General features: G+C 40.4%; 1 protein-coding gene across 3 annotated transcripts in view; it reads right to left on the reverse strand.

Moving 5' to 3' along the window:
- ARAP3 (ArfGAP with RhoGAP domain, ankyrin repeat and PH domain 3) overlaps positions 1–12,593 on the reverse strand; it is a 288,603-nt gene that overhangs the window by 67,869 nt on the left and 208,141 nt on the right. For all 3 annotated transcript variants that reach the window (XM_053718619.1, XM_053718617.1, XM_053718618.1), the window contains 5 exons: positions 5,374–5,508; positions 4,210–4,363; positions 3,443–3,545; positions 3,164–3,362; positions 584–647 (listed from right to left, as the gene is read on the reverse strand). In XM_053718619.1, the coding sequence (XP_053574594.1) occupies positions 584–647; positions 3,164–3,362; positions 3,443–3,545; positions 4,210–4,363; positions 5,374–5,508 (655 nt within the window). The remainder of the gene's footprint in view (positions 1–583; positions 648–3,163; positions 3,363–3,442; positions 3,546–4,209; positions 4,364–5,373; positions 5,509–12,593) is intronic.

Genomic DNA, 12,593 nt, shown 5'->3' on the forward strand with positions numbered 1-12,593 from the left:
CCTGCCACATATCTGTCTTTAACTGACCTCAGTAGAGGTAATCAGATAATATACTGCAAAACTGAACTCTTTTTTTTACTAACAGTGGCAAGTCTTGGCTCTTTCAGGTAAGGCAATTGATGTGTGGAGCTATTAAAAACAATTGCAGCAAACAATGTGTTAAGCCGTCACAACAGATTTCAAACTCACCTGTTATTGCGAGACTGCAGGTAAATCTTGTAATTACAAGATGTTACATTCACTTTTAAATTAATTGTAACATCTTCTAAATTGCAAGGAAATATGGTCCTGGACAATTTTGCCATATAAGCTTCTATTCATTACATGAGTGTATTTATGTTTATATGTGTGTCTATGTGAACGTGAATGTATGCATGTGCACGTGTGTGTGTATTTGTGTGTGTGTAAGTGTATGTAGATGTATGTGTCTGTGTGCACACGTGTAAATGTTTACTGCAGATAATAAAAAGATAAACTGAGTTGAAGTATTATGACAACTGGCCAGCAGGTGGCATAAGTTTCCTATTTTTAAAGAACAGTCATTTATAAAGTGAAATAATAAAAAAATATATATATAACTCACCGCCCTTTCTCAACCAATATTAGAATATCCTTCTTTTCTGCATTTTCTGTCATTGGTGATACAGCTATTAAAAAGCAAAAAATGTATTAGTAAGTATGATGTGCATCTATCGGTAAATAGAGTGTAAGCTTCTTGGTTTATGATTTCTGTTAAATTGTTATCTCCCAAATTGGTACCATGTATGCTTGTTGTTTTATTATGTTTGTATTTTGCATTTCTTGTGAAATTATAACCCAGAAGGAGCCATACAGAAACAGCAAAATCTGCATTTTTTGCTCCTAAGCCACTTGTTGGATCATTTATAGCATATTGGCTTCCGTATAATTTTACTGGCTAATATGGTATCATCACTTTTATTATGAAAGAGCTATTAAAAACATGAAAATGACATTTAAAACCCATACTTTCTAAGACTTGATATATGATAAATCTCAGAAAAACTGATGATATTTCAATAATAATGTTAGTATTAGGTGCCCAATTTTTTAATTCTGTATTGGGTGGGGTGACACTAGTGATAAATGGCAACATGATGAAAGCTGTACAGGGTAATGAGAAAATTGTTAGGCAAAGTTGAAAAAAAAATGTTTTTCAAACAAACAAGGGTAGAATGGTGTTATACTGTAATAACTCTGCAGACATGAAGTATGTTACTACACTGAAACATTGGGTTGCTTTAGTTAGATTTCAGGATAGGATAAGGGAAAAGGGATAGTTGGGGTTAAATAAACATGAATTTTAGATTATATAGATAGACAGACAGATAGATATATTCTATATGGCCAAAAGTATGTGGACACCATTACTTATTATTGAATTCAGGTGTTTAAGCCACATCCATTGCCAATAAGTGCATCAAATCCACCAAATAGCCATGAAATCCCAAAGACAAGCATTGGCAGTACAATGGGTCGTACTAAATAGCAGAATGACTTTAAATGTGGCTCTGTCATAGGATACAACCTTTGCCACAAGTCAGTGGCAATTTCTGCCCTACTAGATTTGCCCTGGTCAACTATAAATGCTATTATTGTGAAGTGGAAGCGTCTAGGAGCAACAACAACACAGTCACAAAGTAATAGACCAAGCAAACTCACAGAGCCTATCACCTGTTGCATCACTCACTACTGAGTTTCATACTGCCTCTAAAAGTAATATCAGCACAAAAACTGTTTCGGGAGCTTCATAAAATGGGTTCCCATGGCCAAGCAATTGCACACAAGCCTTGGATCAACATGCATAATGCCAAGCCCTGGCTATAGTGGTGGGAAGCACATTGCCACTAGAATCTGGAGCAGTGGAAACATGCTCTCTGGCGTAATGAATAAAGTTAACCTATCAGATAGTCAAATAGAAGAATCTGAGTGTGGAAGATGCCAAGAGAAAACTACCTACTAGAATGCATAGTACCTACCATAAAGTTTGGTGGAGAAGGGATAATGGTGTGGGTCTGTTTTTCAGGATATAGCTAGGCCCCTAAGTTCTAGCAAAGGGTCATCTTAATGCTACAGGATACAGACATTTTAGACAACTGATTGCTTCCAACTTTGTGGCAACCTTTCGAGTAAGGCCTTTTCCTGTTCCAGCATGACTGTTCCCCTGTGCACAAAGTGAGGTCCATGATGATCTTGATTAATGAGTTTAGTGTGGAGAAGCTTGAATAACCTGCACAGAGCCCTGACCTCAACTCACTGAAAACCTTTGCGATGAATTGGAACACTGATTGTGTTAAACAAACTTTGTTGACCAATGTCGGACTTCACAAAATCTCTCCACAGATACACTCCAAAATATTGTGAAAAAACCTTCCTAGAAGAATAGTGGCTGTTATAGCCTTAAAGGGGGGGGGGGGGGGGGGGGTTCAACTTCATATTTATGTCCATGGTCTTGGAATGGAATGTCAAACGAAGTAATATAGGTATCATAGCCAGGTGTCCACATACTTTTAGAGAGTTTCAACAGGAAAAAGCAGCTACTTCAAATGACAAAGTCAAGGTAAATAAGATATTTGCAAATAATATAATGTGCATTGCAGAATTTGACCATGGGTAGCAGCATTCAGCTCTTTTCGGAGCCATTATTATTGGTTTAATAGTGCAACACACAAAGATTTTATTTTGTGTTGTACTTTAATCCCGCTCTGAAAAAAACAAATGCCACTATCCAAGGCCATATTCGGCATTTGCTTCTATACATGACTAGTAAATAATTTAATGCATTCCAGCAGATAAAATGGATTGTTGGAAATTCATGAAGGGGCAGAACATGTTTTCAGTACAATGTCACTTGAAGCTATAGATAAAATAGCATGCAAAATAAATATTTTAAAATGAATTAAAATGCTATATAATGTACCTCTGAAATGCTCTTAAATGAACGCCTACACTGATCTAAACAATCAAAGTCCCTCTCGATTTATTTTTTATTTAATTGAAAAGTAAACCAGGAAGATACAGGTCAATTATAGCATAAATATCTTTAAAACAGAATACGATTTATAAGGAATATCAGATTTGGAGCTGCACAATGTATAGGTTTAAACTCTGTAGGGAATTCTCATTATGAAATTATTAGACTCACTCAGTTCTTGGAGTTGACGTAGATTGACACTGTCCTCAGCTGCACCTTGATTTTCAGGACAAATGAAGAGATGACATTTTTTCAGCAAAAAGAAGCCCTCTATCCACTGGTCAGGATTAAGCATTGCCTTGTACCGCATTCTTCCAACACGCTGGAACTCATGTCCCAACAAGCAGTGGCAACTTAACGGGGTAAACCACTTTGTAGAGAAAGGATATTGCCAGTCATTGCAAACAATGTAAGCTAGTTCTATGTTTCTCTATAGATGAAAAGACCTACCTTCCCAATTGCACTGGTCCATGTCTGAAGTGTTTCAGCAGCATCAGTTCCAAACTGATGAACTTTCTCTGAAGACAGAAAAAGTTCAAATGTGTAGCGAAACCTTAAATATAAAGCAAATGGGTCTGTGAGGAAGAGGCACCAGGAAACAAAACAGGTTTGCTCCTGATTAGTACATTAGAATGTTAATTGTTACATATTTATTCTAAGCCCCTTCAATCTAACCATATTTAAGGCTTCCATATTTAAAATATGCCAATTTAATCTAGTCTGTGGATAACTACATTTGATATTTGATAGCCATTATTATGCAATATATAAGTAAGTCTATGGTAGCTTAAAGGAACACTAAAGTCAAAATAACACTTCCATGATTCAGAAGAATACAACAAAATAAATAAATATATAAATAAATTTCACATTGTGCAGTTATTTAATATTCACACTTTGTATGTATGTATACGTATATACATTTTATGATTGGCTGATGACTGTCACATGATACAGGGGGTAGGAAATATAAGTACATTTTGAAATTTGTCACAAAAAAAATTGATTGCTCATTTGAAATTCAGAGTAATTAACATTGAATTGTCTTTTTTTATGCACTTGTTGAATGCTACCTTATTTAATGTTCCTTTAATAAAAATGAACAAAACTGGATTTTAACAGACATTTTAAAATCGTGTGTGTTTACATCCTTAATGTTGTGGGTTTGTTCCTCTTGGTCATGTTCTAGATATAAAAAAGTAAGAATGAAAAAATACCTTTCATCAGTAGCTGGACTGTTTAACACTTCCATCTTGTTAATGCCCATACAAACAACTTCAGATGGCCCAATCTTTCCCAGTAGTTCAGCACGTTTGTCACTCTCATAAAAGTTTAAGGATTTTTCCAAAATACACCATTGTTTGTTGAATTCTAAAACAAAATAAAAATTGCAATTGCATACTTTTGATCTGTTATTAAAAGATTGCCTTAAAGGGACAGTAATGTCAAAATTAAACATCTACAATTCATATAGAGCATGCAATTTTAAACCACTTTCCAGTTTACTTCTACCTAGGTAGGCCTTTCAACCTAGGTGCTGAGCCTACCTAGATATGCCTTTCAACAAAGGATACCTAAATAATAAAGCAAATTTTATAAACAAAGTAAATTGGAAAGTTATTTAAAACTGTATGCTGAATCATGAAAGAAAAAAAATGGGTTTCCTGTTCCTTGAAGCAAACATAAGAACACAGCATTGAGAAGTATAGCATTGCTTTGATATAGTGATGAAAAGTGCTTTGAGCTTATATTTATATTCCTGGCAACACTTTTTCAGTTTGATCACAACCTAGAAATACATCATATTTCTTACTTCTATCAGAGTAAAAGAATAAAAATAAAAGGGTATTGACAGATAGCTGATAAAAAGTACTGTTGTTTACATATTATAGATACAATCAATAGCGAACTAATTTCAAGCAAGAGAATGCACTTTAAATTTGCATGCATTTGGCCTACTGGTGTATGCCCCGGTAGTCACTTACAATGTAAGAGTTATTGCAGATTTTTTTCTGTAGCTTCACTAGCTGCACCTTGCAATAATTCCGTGGCAAATTTGAACCAAATCTGTCAACTTATTTTGGCTGTAGCCAGGTCTAAATTATTCCACTGTCACCACCATATTACATTTTTGAAAATGCGGACTTTATATTTAGCTCAAAAACTACTGACTTGATTCACTTGAAATCCTCAGGTTTTGTAGTACAGTCAGTTTTGTTTGTTATTGTAATCTAGGGTTAAAAGCATCTGAAAAATCAAACTTATTTTAAAAACTCCAAATATAAAGCATTGCACCATTATCAGACTGCTTACACATTTAACAAAATAGTTCTCACAGTATTTCACATTATTTAATTCTTCTTCCTTGCTTAATTTCTTACCATCCTTTGCCTTCTTAGTGGTAAACAGTTTGCTCTGCACAGCTGTCCTGTTCAGATACCCAGAATGCACCACTGGCTGCATGATCTCATCATATACTCTGGCCTGGTTTTCATCTTCTATTGGCTGTCCTTCTGCTAAACATGTTAAAAGGAAATAAGACATTATTCAGGAGGTTATTAAATTAACAAACCAATGTAAATTTTATCATTAAAAAATTACTTCTGGTGCGCGAGCGGCGCGTGCATGATATAGCACGTTGCACTGATTGCTGCAGATGCAGAGCTATAATTCCATTCTGTTAACCGTGACACAGTATGCGAGGTCTGTGCTCCAGGTCACACTACTGGGCAATACAATTACTATAAAATAAAATAAAAATGACTTCCGGTGGGCGGCACTAACGGATGGCAGCAGGAGAGAGGAGCTCCACAACCCAAACGATATAAAACCTGTATTACTCGCTGCCAGCCGTTTTTTCCCACGATCAAGTCTTGCTGGGCATCTAACCCCCCCAGCCGACCGAGTACCGTGAAGGGCCGGAGATCGCCCTTGCCCAGGGAAGGACCGGAATAAAACACAACGCTGCGCAGAGCCTTTCTATCTGCGGGCGCCATCTTGAAAAAGCCCCCTCGCACCGCCGCTGCTACCGGGCTCTGAAGGAGCCACAAGGAAAACCGCTCCTGTAGCTGAAGCCAGCAGAGGGATAGCTTGTGCCCTCGAGATCCACAGACCGAGCCGGACACAGCATTAGGCTGGTAAGACTGTTGAAGGTGATTCTTGGGAGAACCTGGGGTGAAAAAGCTACGCCTACTTTGCCCATTAACATCTGGGACACCACTGCCTTTGATATACCCCAGTCAGACACTGGGACTTCCTCTGGGACAGTTATTGTTTAATTTTAGGCCCCGGTTCACGGTTTTTGACCTGCTAAACTTACACATCTGCAGGGAGATTTCCTTTCATATGCTGAACTGCCAATACCACAGCCTAATTACTGTATTTTAATACCTGAGGGACCTGTTACATTTGAAAACCTCTGTGGCTTCCACAACGTGCATAATAAAGAAAGACCTGGAACTTTGATAGGACCCATTACTTAGCTGCAAAATAGCTGATTACTGTGTGAACATAGACCTACAGCACCATCTAGCGGTCACTGTGCAGCATTACATCTGACTTTCCTTGCTATTACACAGTATTCATTACAGAGCCTTTGCATGAAGTTGGATCAGTATTTTCCTTCCATCCCCAATTCAGTGGTTGGGAAAATGTCCTCCAGAAACAAACAGCTAGATAAAAGAAAGGCCACGGCTGAAATACATGCAGCCCCCTCGACTCCACCCAGAGCCTCAGATACTTCTATCATAGATCCCACGGGCTTGCTGCAAGAGCTTAAATCCTTTTTCTTGCCAAAAATGGAGTCGCTCCAGGCGGGTGTGGACACCCTTACCAGCGAGGTTCGCCAATTTTCTACGAGACTAACACAGACAGAGCAGCGTATTTCTGATGTGGAAGACAGACAAGAATCTACCACCACATCTGTACGACAACTCTTACGCCAAAACCAAGCCTTGCAAGAAAAAGTGGAGGACTTAGAGAATCGCAGCCGGAGAAACAACCTCAGAATAGTGGGACTCCCTGAATCTGTAAAAGGCAAGGATCTCCTAGAATTTACAGCAATGACTCTCCCTAAAATGCTCAGGATAAACCCAGAACACCTTCCTTTTGATATAGAAAGAGCGCACCGAATAGGCCCAGATAATGGCCTAGAAACCTCTAACTCCAGACCCCGTCAAACAATCTTTAAGTGCCTCAATTATCAGGAGAAACTTGCGCTCCTACGAGCCTACCGGGCCCACAAGGGAGACTTGATGTTTGAAGGCAAAAAACTCTTGATCTTTCAGGACTTTTCTACAGAAGTAACCAAGCTACGTAAGGACTTTGCTCCTCTTTGCTCTCGCCTCTATAAGGAGGGGAGACAGGCCTCCCTGCTGTACCCTGCCAAATTGAGGCTGCAGACGCCGACCGGACCCAAGTTCTTCCGCACACCTAAAGACCTACAAGCATACTTGGATGCAGAGGAACAAGGAGATGTTCACTGACCAAGCACAACCATTTCCCAACCTTCCTCTGTCTTACTATAGACAACCTAACAACGCAATTGCTCTCCCATGGAAGGAGAGATTCTTGGATAATCTCCAGAACAGAAGGAGCACAATGGAAGTGCACATGTACCTGGAGCCATATTTTGACAACCGCTTTACAAGAGGCTATGACCCCCACCGCTCCCACCACACAGGTGGAAAATGGAATAGACTGGAAAATTTATATTTCTAAAGTTATTACGGTTTTTACTGTTATTGCACTGTTTACCATAACTGTATACACTATATTATTGTGTTCTGTTATTATGTTTATCTTATGTTATGTTTTGCCTACACTACAGCCACCTCCTATACCCCCAGCCTTTAATATCCTCACAGATGCATGGTCCCCTATGGACCACATGCTTATAGTAGAATACAGCACATATGTGGCCCTGCATAGCCTAATCACTATTGGTCGGCACTCGACACGCATAGTGTCAGATCTGTTTACAAGTCTACCTGACTTATCGCTAGTTAGAGGAGACGAAGGCTTTGTGCCTAATTGCCCCCTTAAGTCCATTAAACCATGTCTGGCCCCTCAGAATAATGTCCAGATATCTAAGAGAGATATTCTCCCTTTAGGTGCCCCCTCTTCTTATTATACTGTTTATAGCGACTGGACCCCATATGCCCTATGCAGAGGGGACAAAACCGACCAACGAGAAGGAATGACCCTGTTTCCTAGTTCTAATATTTCCTGCTCCACTGCCCAACCAATTAGACATAAGAGACATAGGATGTATTGCTCTAATAAATTACCACTATGTATGCTCTATAAAGCACTGCTAATGCCTGTTGTTCCTCTTTCTTTTAGATTGAACTCGGGGTACCTACGGACCCGTCAGCCGCTGGCATCTACAAGGTCTAACATCCGCAGTGAGTCTTATCCACACCCACCTCATATACACACAATCACTCACTATAGACAATACTATGGAGCCCCCCGCTTGGTGGCTCGCATACTCCTCATTATAAGTATACCACTATGGCAATAAATTATAAGGTTACTTCTTGGAATGTGGGGGGGGATAACATCCCCAGCGAAGAGGAGTATGATACTTCAACATCTCAACACACTTAGATCTGATATAGCACTGATTCAGGAAACCAGACTGTCTGCCAACGAACATGAGAAACTCAAATCTAGATGGGTGGGTCAAATTCTATACACACCAACAGAGGGTAGGAAGAGAGGAGTGGCAATCCTGGCTAGGAAAGGGCTACCAATCACCTTTACAGATACGGAGGTAGACAGCAGAGGTAGATATTTAATTACAACAATGCATATACAAACGGCCACCTATATCCTGTGCAATGTCTATGGCCCTAATGCGTATTGCCCCACATTCTGGACCACCTTGCTTGCGAAATTGGCTATTCACAACACTTCACGTCTAATAATTGGAGGAGACTTCAATTTAGCACAAACACTGCCACTGGATAGGTTTAGAGACCCCTCTCTAGGGATTACAACCAATAAAGACATATCCAGATATAAAAGGGAGACTCGACTAATACATACATTCAAGGAAACACTAGGCCTGACCGATGTATGGAGAACACAAAATCCAGACCAGAGGGACTATACCTGCATTTCCAAGTCACATAATACCTTGTCACGCATTGACTTCTTCCTGACCTCGGCTGCACTGTCACCCCAGATTCACTCACCTACGATAGGTCAGGTCACGATATCGGATCATGCCCCAATACATATAAAACTGCAACCTGTACCGCAGAAACAACCAAGTAAATCCTGGAGATTCCCCTCTCACCTATATAATAATATAGGCTTTCGTCAGTGCCTTACACAGGCATGGACGCATTATCTATCAGACAATAACCAACACTTAGATAACCTAGACCTCCTATGGCACACCTCTAAAGCAGTCCTGAGGGGTCATATTACTGCCTTCGTAGCACATACTAATAAAATTTCCAGACGGACAGACAGCGACCTCTTGACGCAATTAACAGAGGCATACAACAATTACCTTTCTAAACCTTCCTATATAACGAGACAAACATACTACGATCTAAAAAAAACTAGAGATACCTTTTTAGAGCAGCAAGACAGTAGACATACTATCTACAGACAAGGACACTTTTATAGACATGGCAACAAAGCGGGTAAATTACTAGCCAACTTGGTCAAAGCCCACAACCCTAAGTCATTTATTACTGCTATTCGGACGGAATCGGGACTGACAACACAGTCTGAGGAGATCTTGACTGAATTTGTTAAGTATTACCAAACTCTGTACTCCCAACAACACATAGATATAGGGAAAAAAAGTGAATTCTGGAGAGATCTTGTAGTCCCTACCCTCACAGACGAACAAAGAGAAAATTTAAATGCCCCAATATCCCAGCAGGAAGTCTCCAAAGGGATTAAACGACTCAAACTACACAAAGCGTCAGGCCCTGATGGACTGCCAGCAGAGTACTATAAGATTTTAGAGAAAGAGGTTAGCCCCATATTAGCATCCCTATACACGGAATATCTACTACATAATACCCGCCCCAGCTGTCGCTTTACTGAAGCTAACATTTGCATCATTCCCAAACCGGACAGAGACCCCACACTCACCCCTTCTTACAGACCTATTTCGTTGCTTAACAGCGACTATAAATTACTGACGACTATACTAGCAAACAGACTGGCAAAGGTTTTGCCCCTGTTGGTGCACCCGGATCAAACGGGTTTCATTACCGGACGCTCCTCAGTGGTAAATCTAAGAAAGACCCTGGCGGTGTCCGCCCATTATTGGTATGGTACCCACTCAGACACAGACTCTAACTTACCAGATGCTTGCCTTTTGGCGCTAGACGCCGAAAAGGCTTTTGATAGAATTGAGTGGGACCACCTGTACTCCTCCATGACACAGTTTGGCGTCACGGGTGCTTTCTTTAACCTCATCCAAAAGCTATATGCAGCTCCCAAAGCCTCACTGATCATCAATGGAGGGCTATCTACTTCCTTTGCTCTACAAAGGGGAACTCGACAGGGATGCCCCCTGTCGCCCCTCCTCTTCGACTTGGCCATAGAGCCCCTAGCTTGCTATATCCGACAGCACAGTGAGGGATTAGAGATAAACGGAATCAGACAACACCTCTCGCTTTATGCTGATGATCTCCTCTTGTTTGTAGGCAACCCAGAGCTCGGTATACCCAAACTTATCGAAATCATTGACAGTTTCGGATCATTCTCCGGTTACAAAATTAACAGAGATAAATCAGAGTTAACTTGGCTGAAAAACACTACACATAACACGCTACTAAACAGCGGATTCAAAGTGACAGAGGGCACATTTAAATACCTGGGCATACAAGTACACATTGACCCCTCCAAATTATACCCTCTAAACATAGACAGGATGGTCCAGAACGTTAGAGACACATTACAAGGATGGAGTGGACTTCCACTGTCACTGACTGGTAGAATACATCTTTTTAAAATGATAGCTCTACCCAAGATACTCTACCCCTTACAAATGCTCCCCTTGTTGCTGACCCACAAAGACATTAAAACACTCCAATCTGCTTTAGGCCAATTCGTCTGGCAAGGTAAGAAACAAAGAATAAATAGAACGACTTTGGCCATGCCGTATGAGAAGGGAGGACTACGCCTTCCAAATATTGCCTGGTATAACTGGGCGACACTGACGAAAATAGTACTGGACTGGCTGACTGGAAATGGACAATTTACCACCCCTATTCTAGAGACTAGCATAGCATACCCGATGCATCTAGCCTTCCTACCACATGCCAGGCTTAACTCTTTACCTCCAAAAATCCAACATCATATACTATTTAGAGACCCACTGAGAGCATGGGCTAGGCTGGGCAAGTTATGGGGCATACAATTTACTGCTAGCAAATTCCTCCCAATTCAGGGTAACCTTTCTTTCTTACCTGGATACACCACTGAAGTATTTCGGACATGGCAGGAAAAGGGTCTCACCAGAATCGGGCAACTATTTAACCCCCTAACTCTTACGGTTCATCCCTTTCCAGACTTACAAAACACGTACTCGCTCCCAAACACACATAGATTTGCTTATTTACAGTGTAGGCACTATGTCACACAATTAAAAGCTGATGGTCTCCTACACACAGAAAATAATAATCTGACCGCATTATGCTCACTGGCTAAACAGGGTTCTTATAAGCTGGCAAACACATATAGCCTAGTACTAAGGCATTTTGACACCCTTACCACTCAAAAACTGACATCAAAATGGTCTAGATGTAGAATCATACAGATTGACGGCGAACGGCTCCTAAACAGTTTAACTGAAGTTAGATCCATCACGCTATCAGCAAACCTGAGAGAGACGCATATCAAAATACTGCAACAAGCTTACATTACCCCAGCTCTCAGGGCCAAATGGGTCCCGGGAGCACAAGATGTGTGTGTTAAATGTAACTATGCGAATCCTGACTGGGTTCACCTATTCTGGGACTGTCCTAAACTACAGTGGTTCTGGGGTAAATTAACCTACTGGATATCTAAAGTCATAAAAACTCGAGTCTCCCTTACCGCACAAAGAGTCTTGTTCTTACTCCCAGAACACAATGTCCGCCCCTATGATACTTTTGTTTCTGTGTCTATTTTGACTGCAAAACAAGTGATCCTACAACACTGGGCAGATAGCTCATCCCCACCTTTTCGAAAACTAATTACCAAGATACACACACAGATGCTCATAGAACAAGCGGATGTTAGGGGGAATATTGAACAGAGGATAGCTAAGTACATAAAGAAATGGGAACCTTACCTACTACATCTGCCTGACACTATCAGGGAACGTGTCCTATATCCATTTAGAGGCAGCGACTTCATCCTGAAGGAAAACCTTAGGGGAAAGTGGTGTTTTTCTAACATAACCACGCAATAGATAGGTACATTCCAACACAATATGCCTCATACACCTCTTACTCCAGTATATTACGAAGCGGCTGGCGGTCCAAGGGAGCTCCGGGTAAGTAGGGGATACCACAGACTTTGGTGGTGTATCCCCCTTTCTTTCTTTATTTTCTTTAGTTTTTCTTTGTTTGTTATAATTTTT

The sequence above is a fragment of the Bombina bombina genome, chromosome 6, assembly GCF_027579735.1.
Source record: "Bombina bombina isolate aBomBom1 chromosome 6, aBomBom1.pri, whole genome shotgun sequence".
Classification (NCBI taxonomy): domain Eukaryota; kingdom Metazoa; phylum Chordata; class Amphibia; order Anura; family Bombinatoridae; genus Bombina; species Bombina bombina.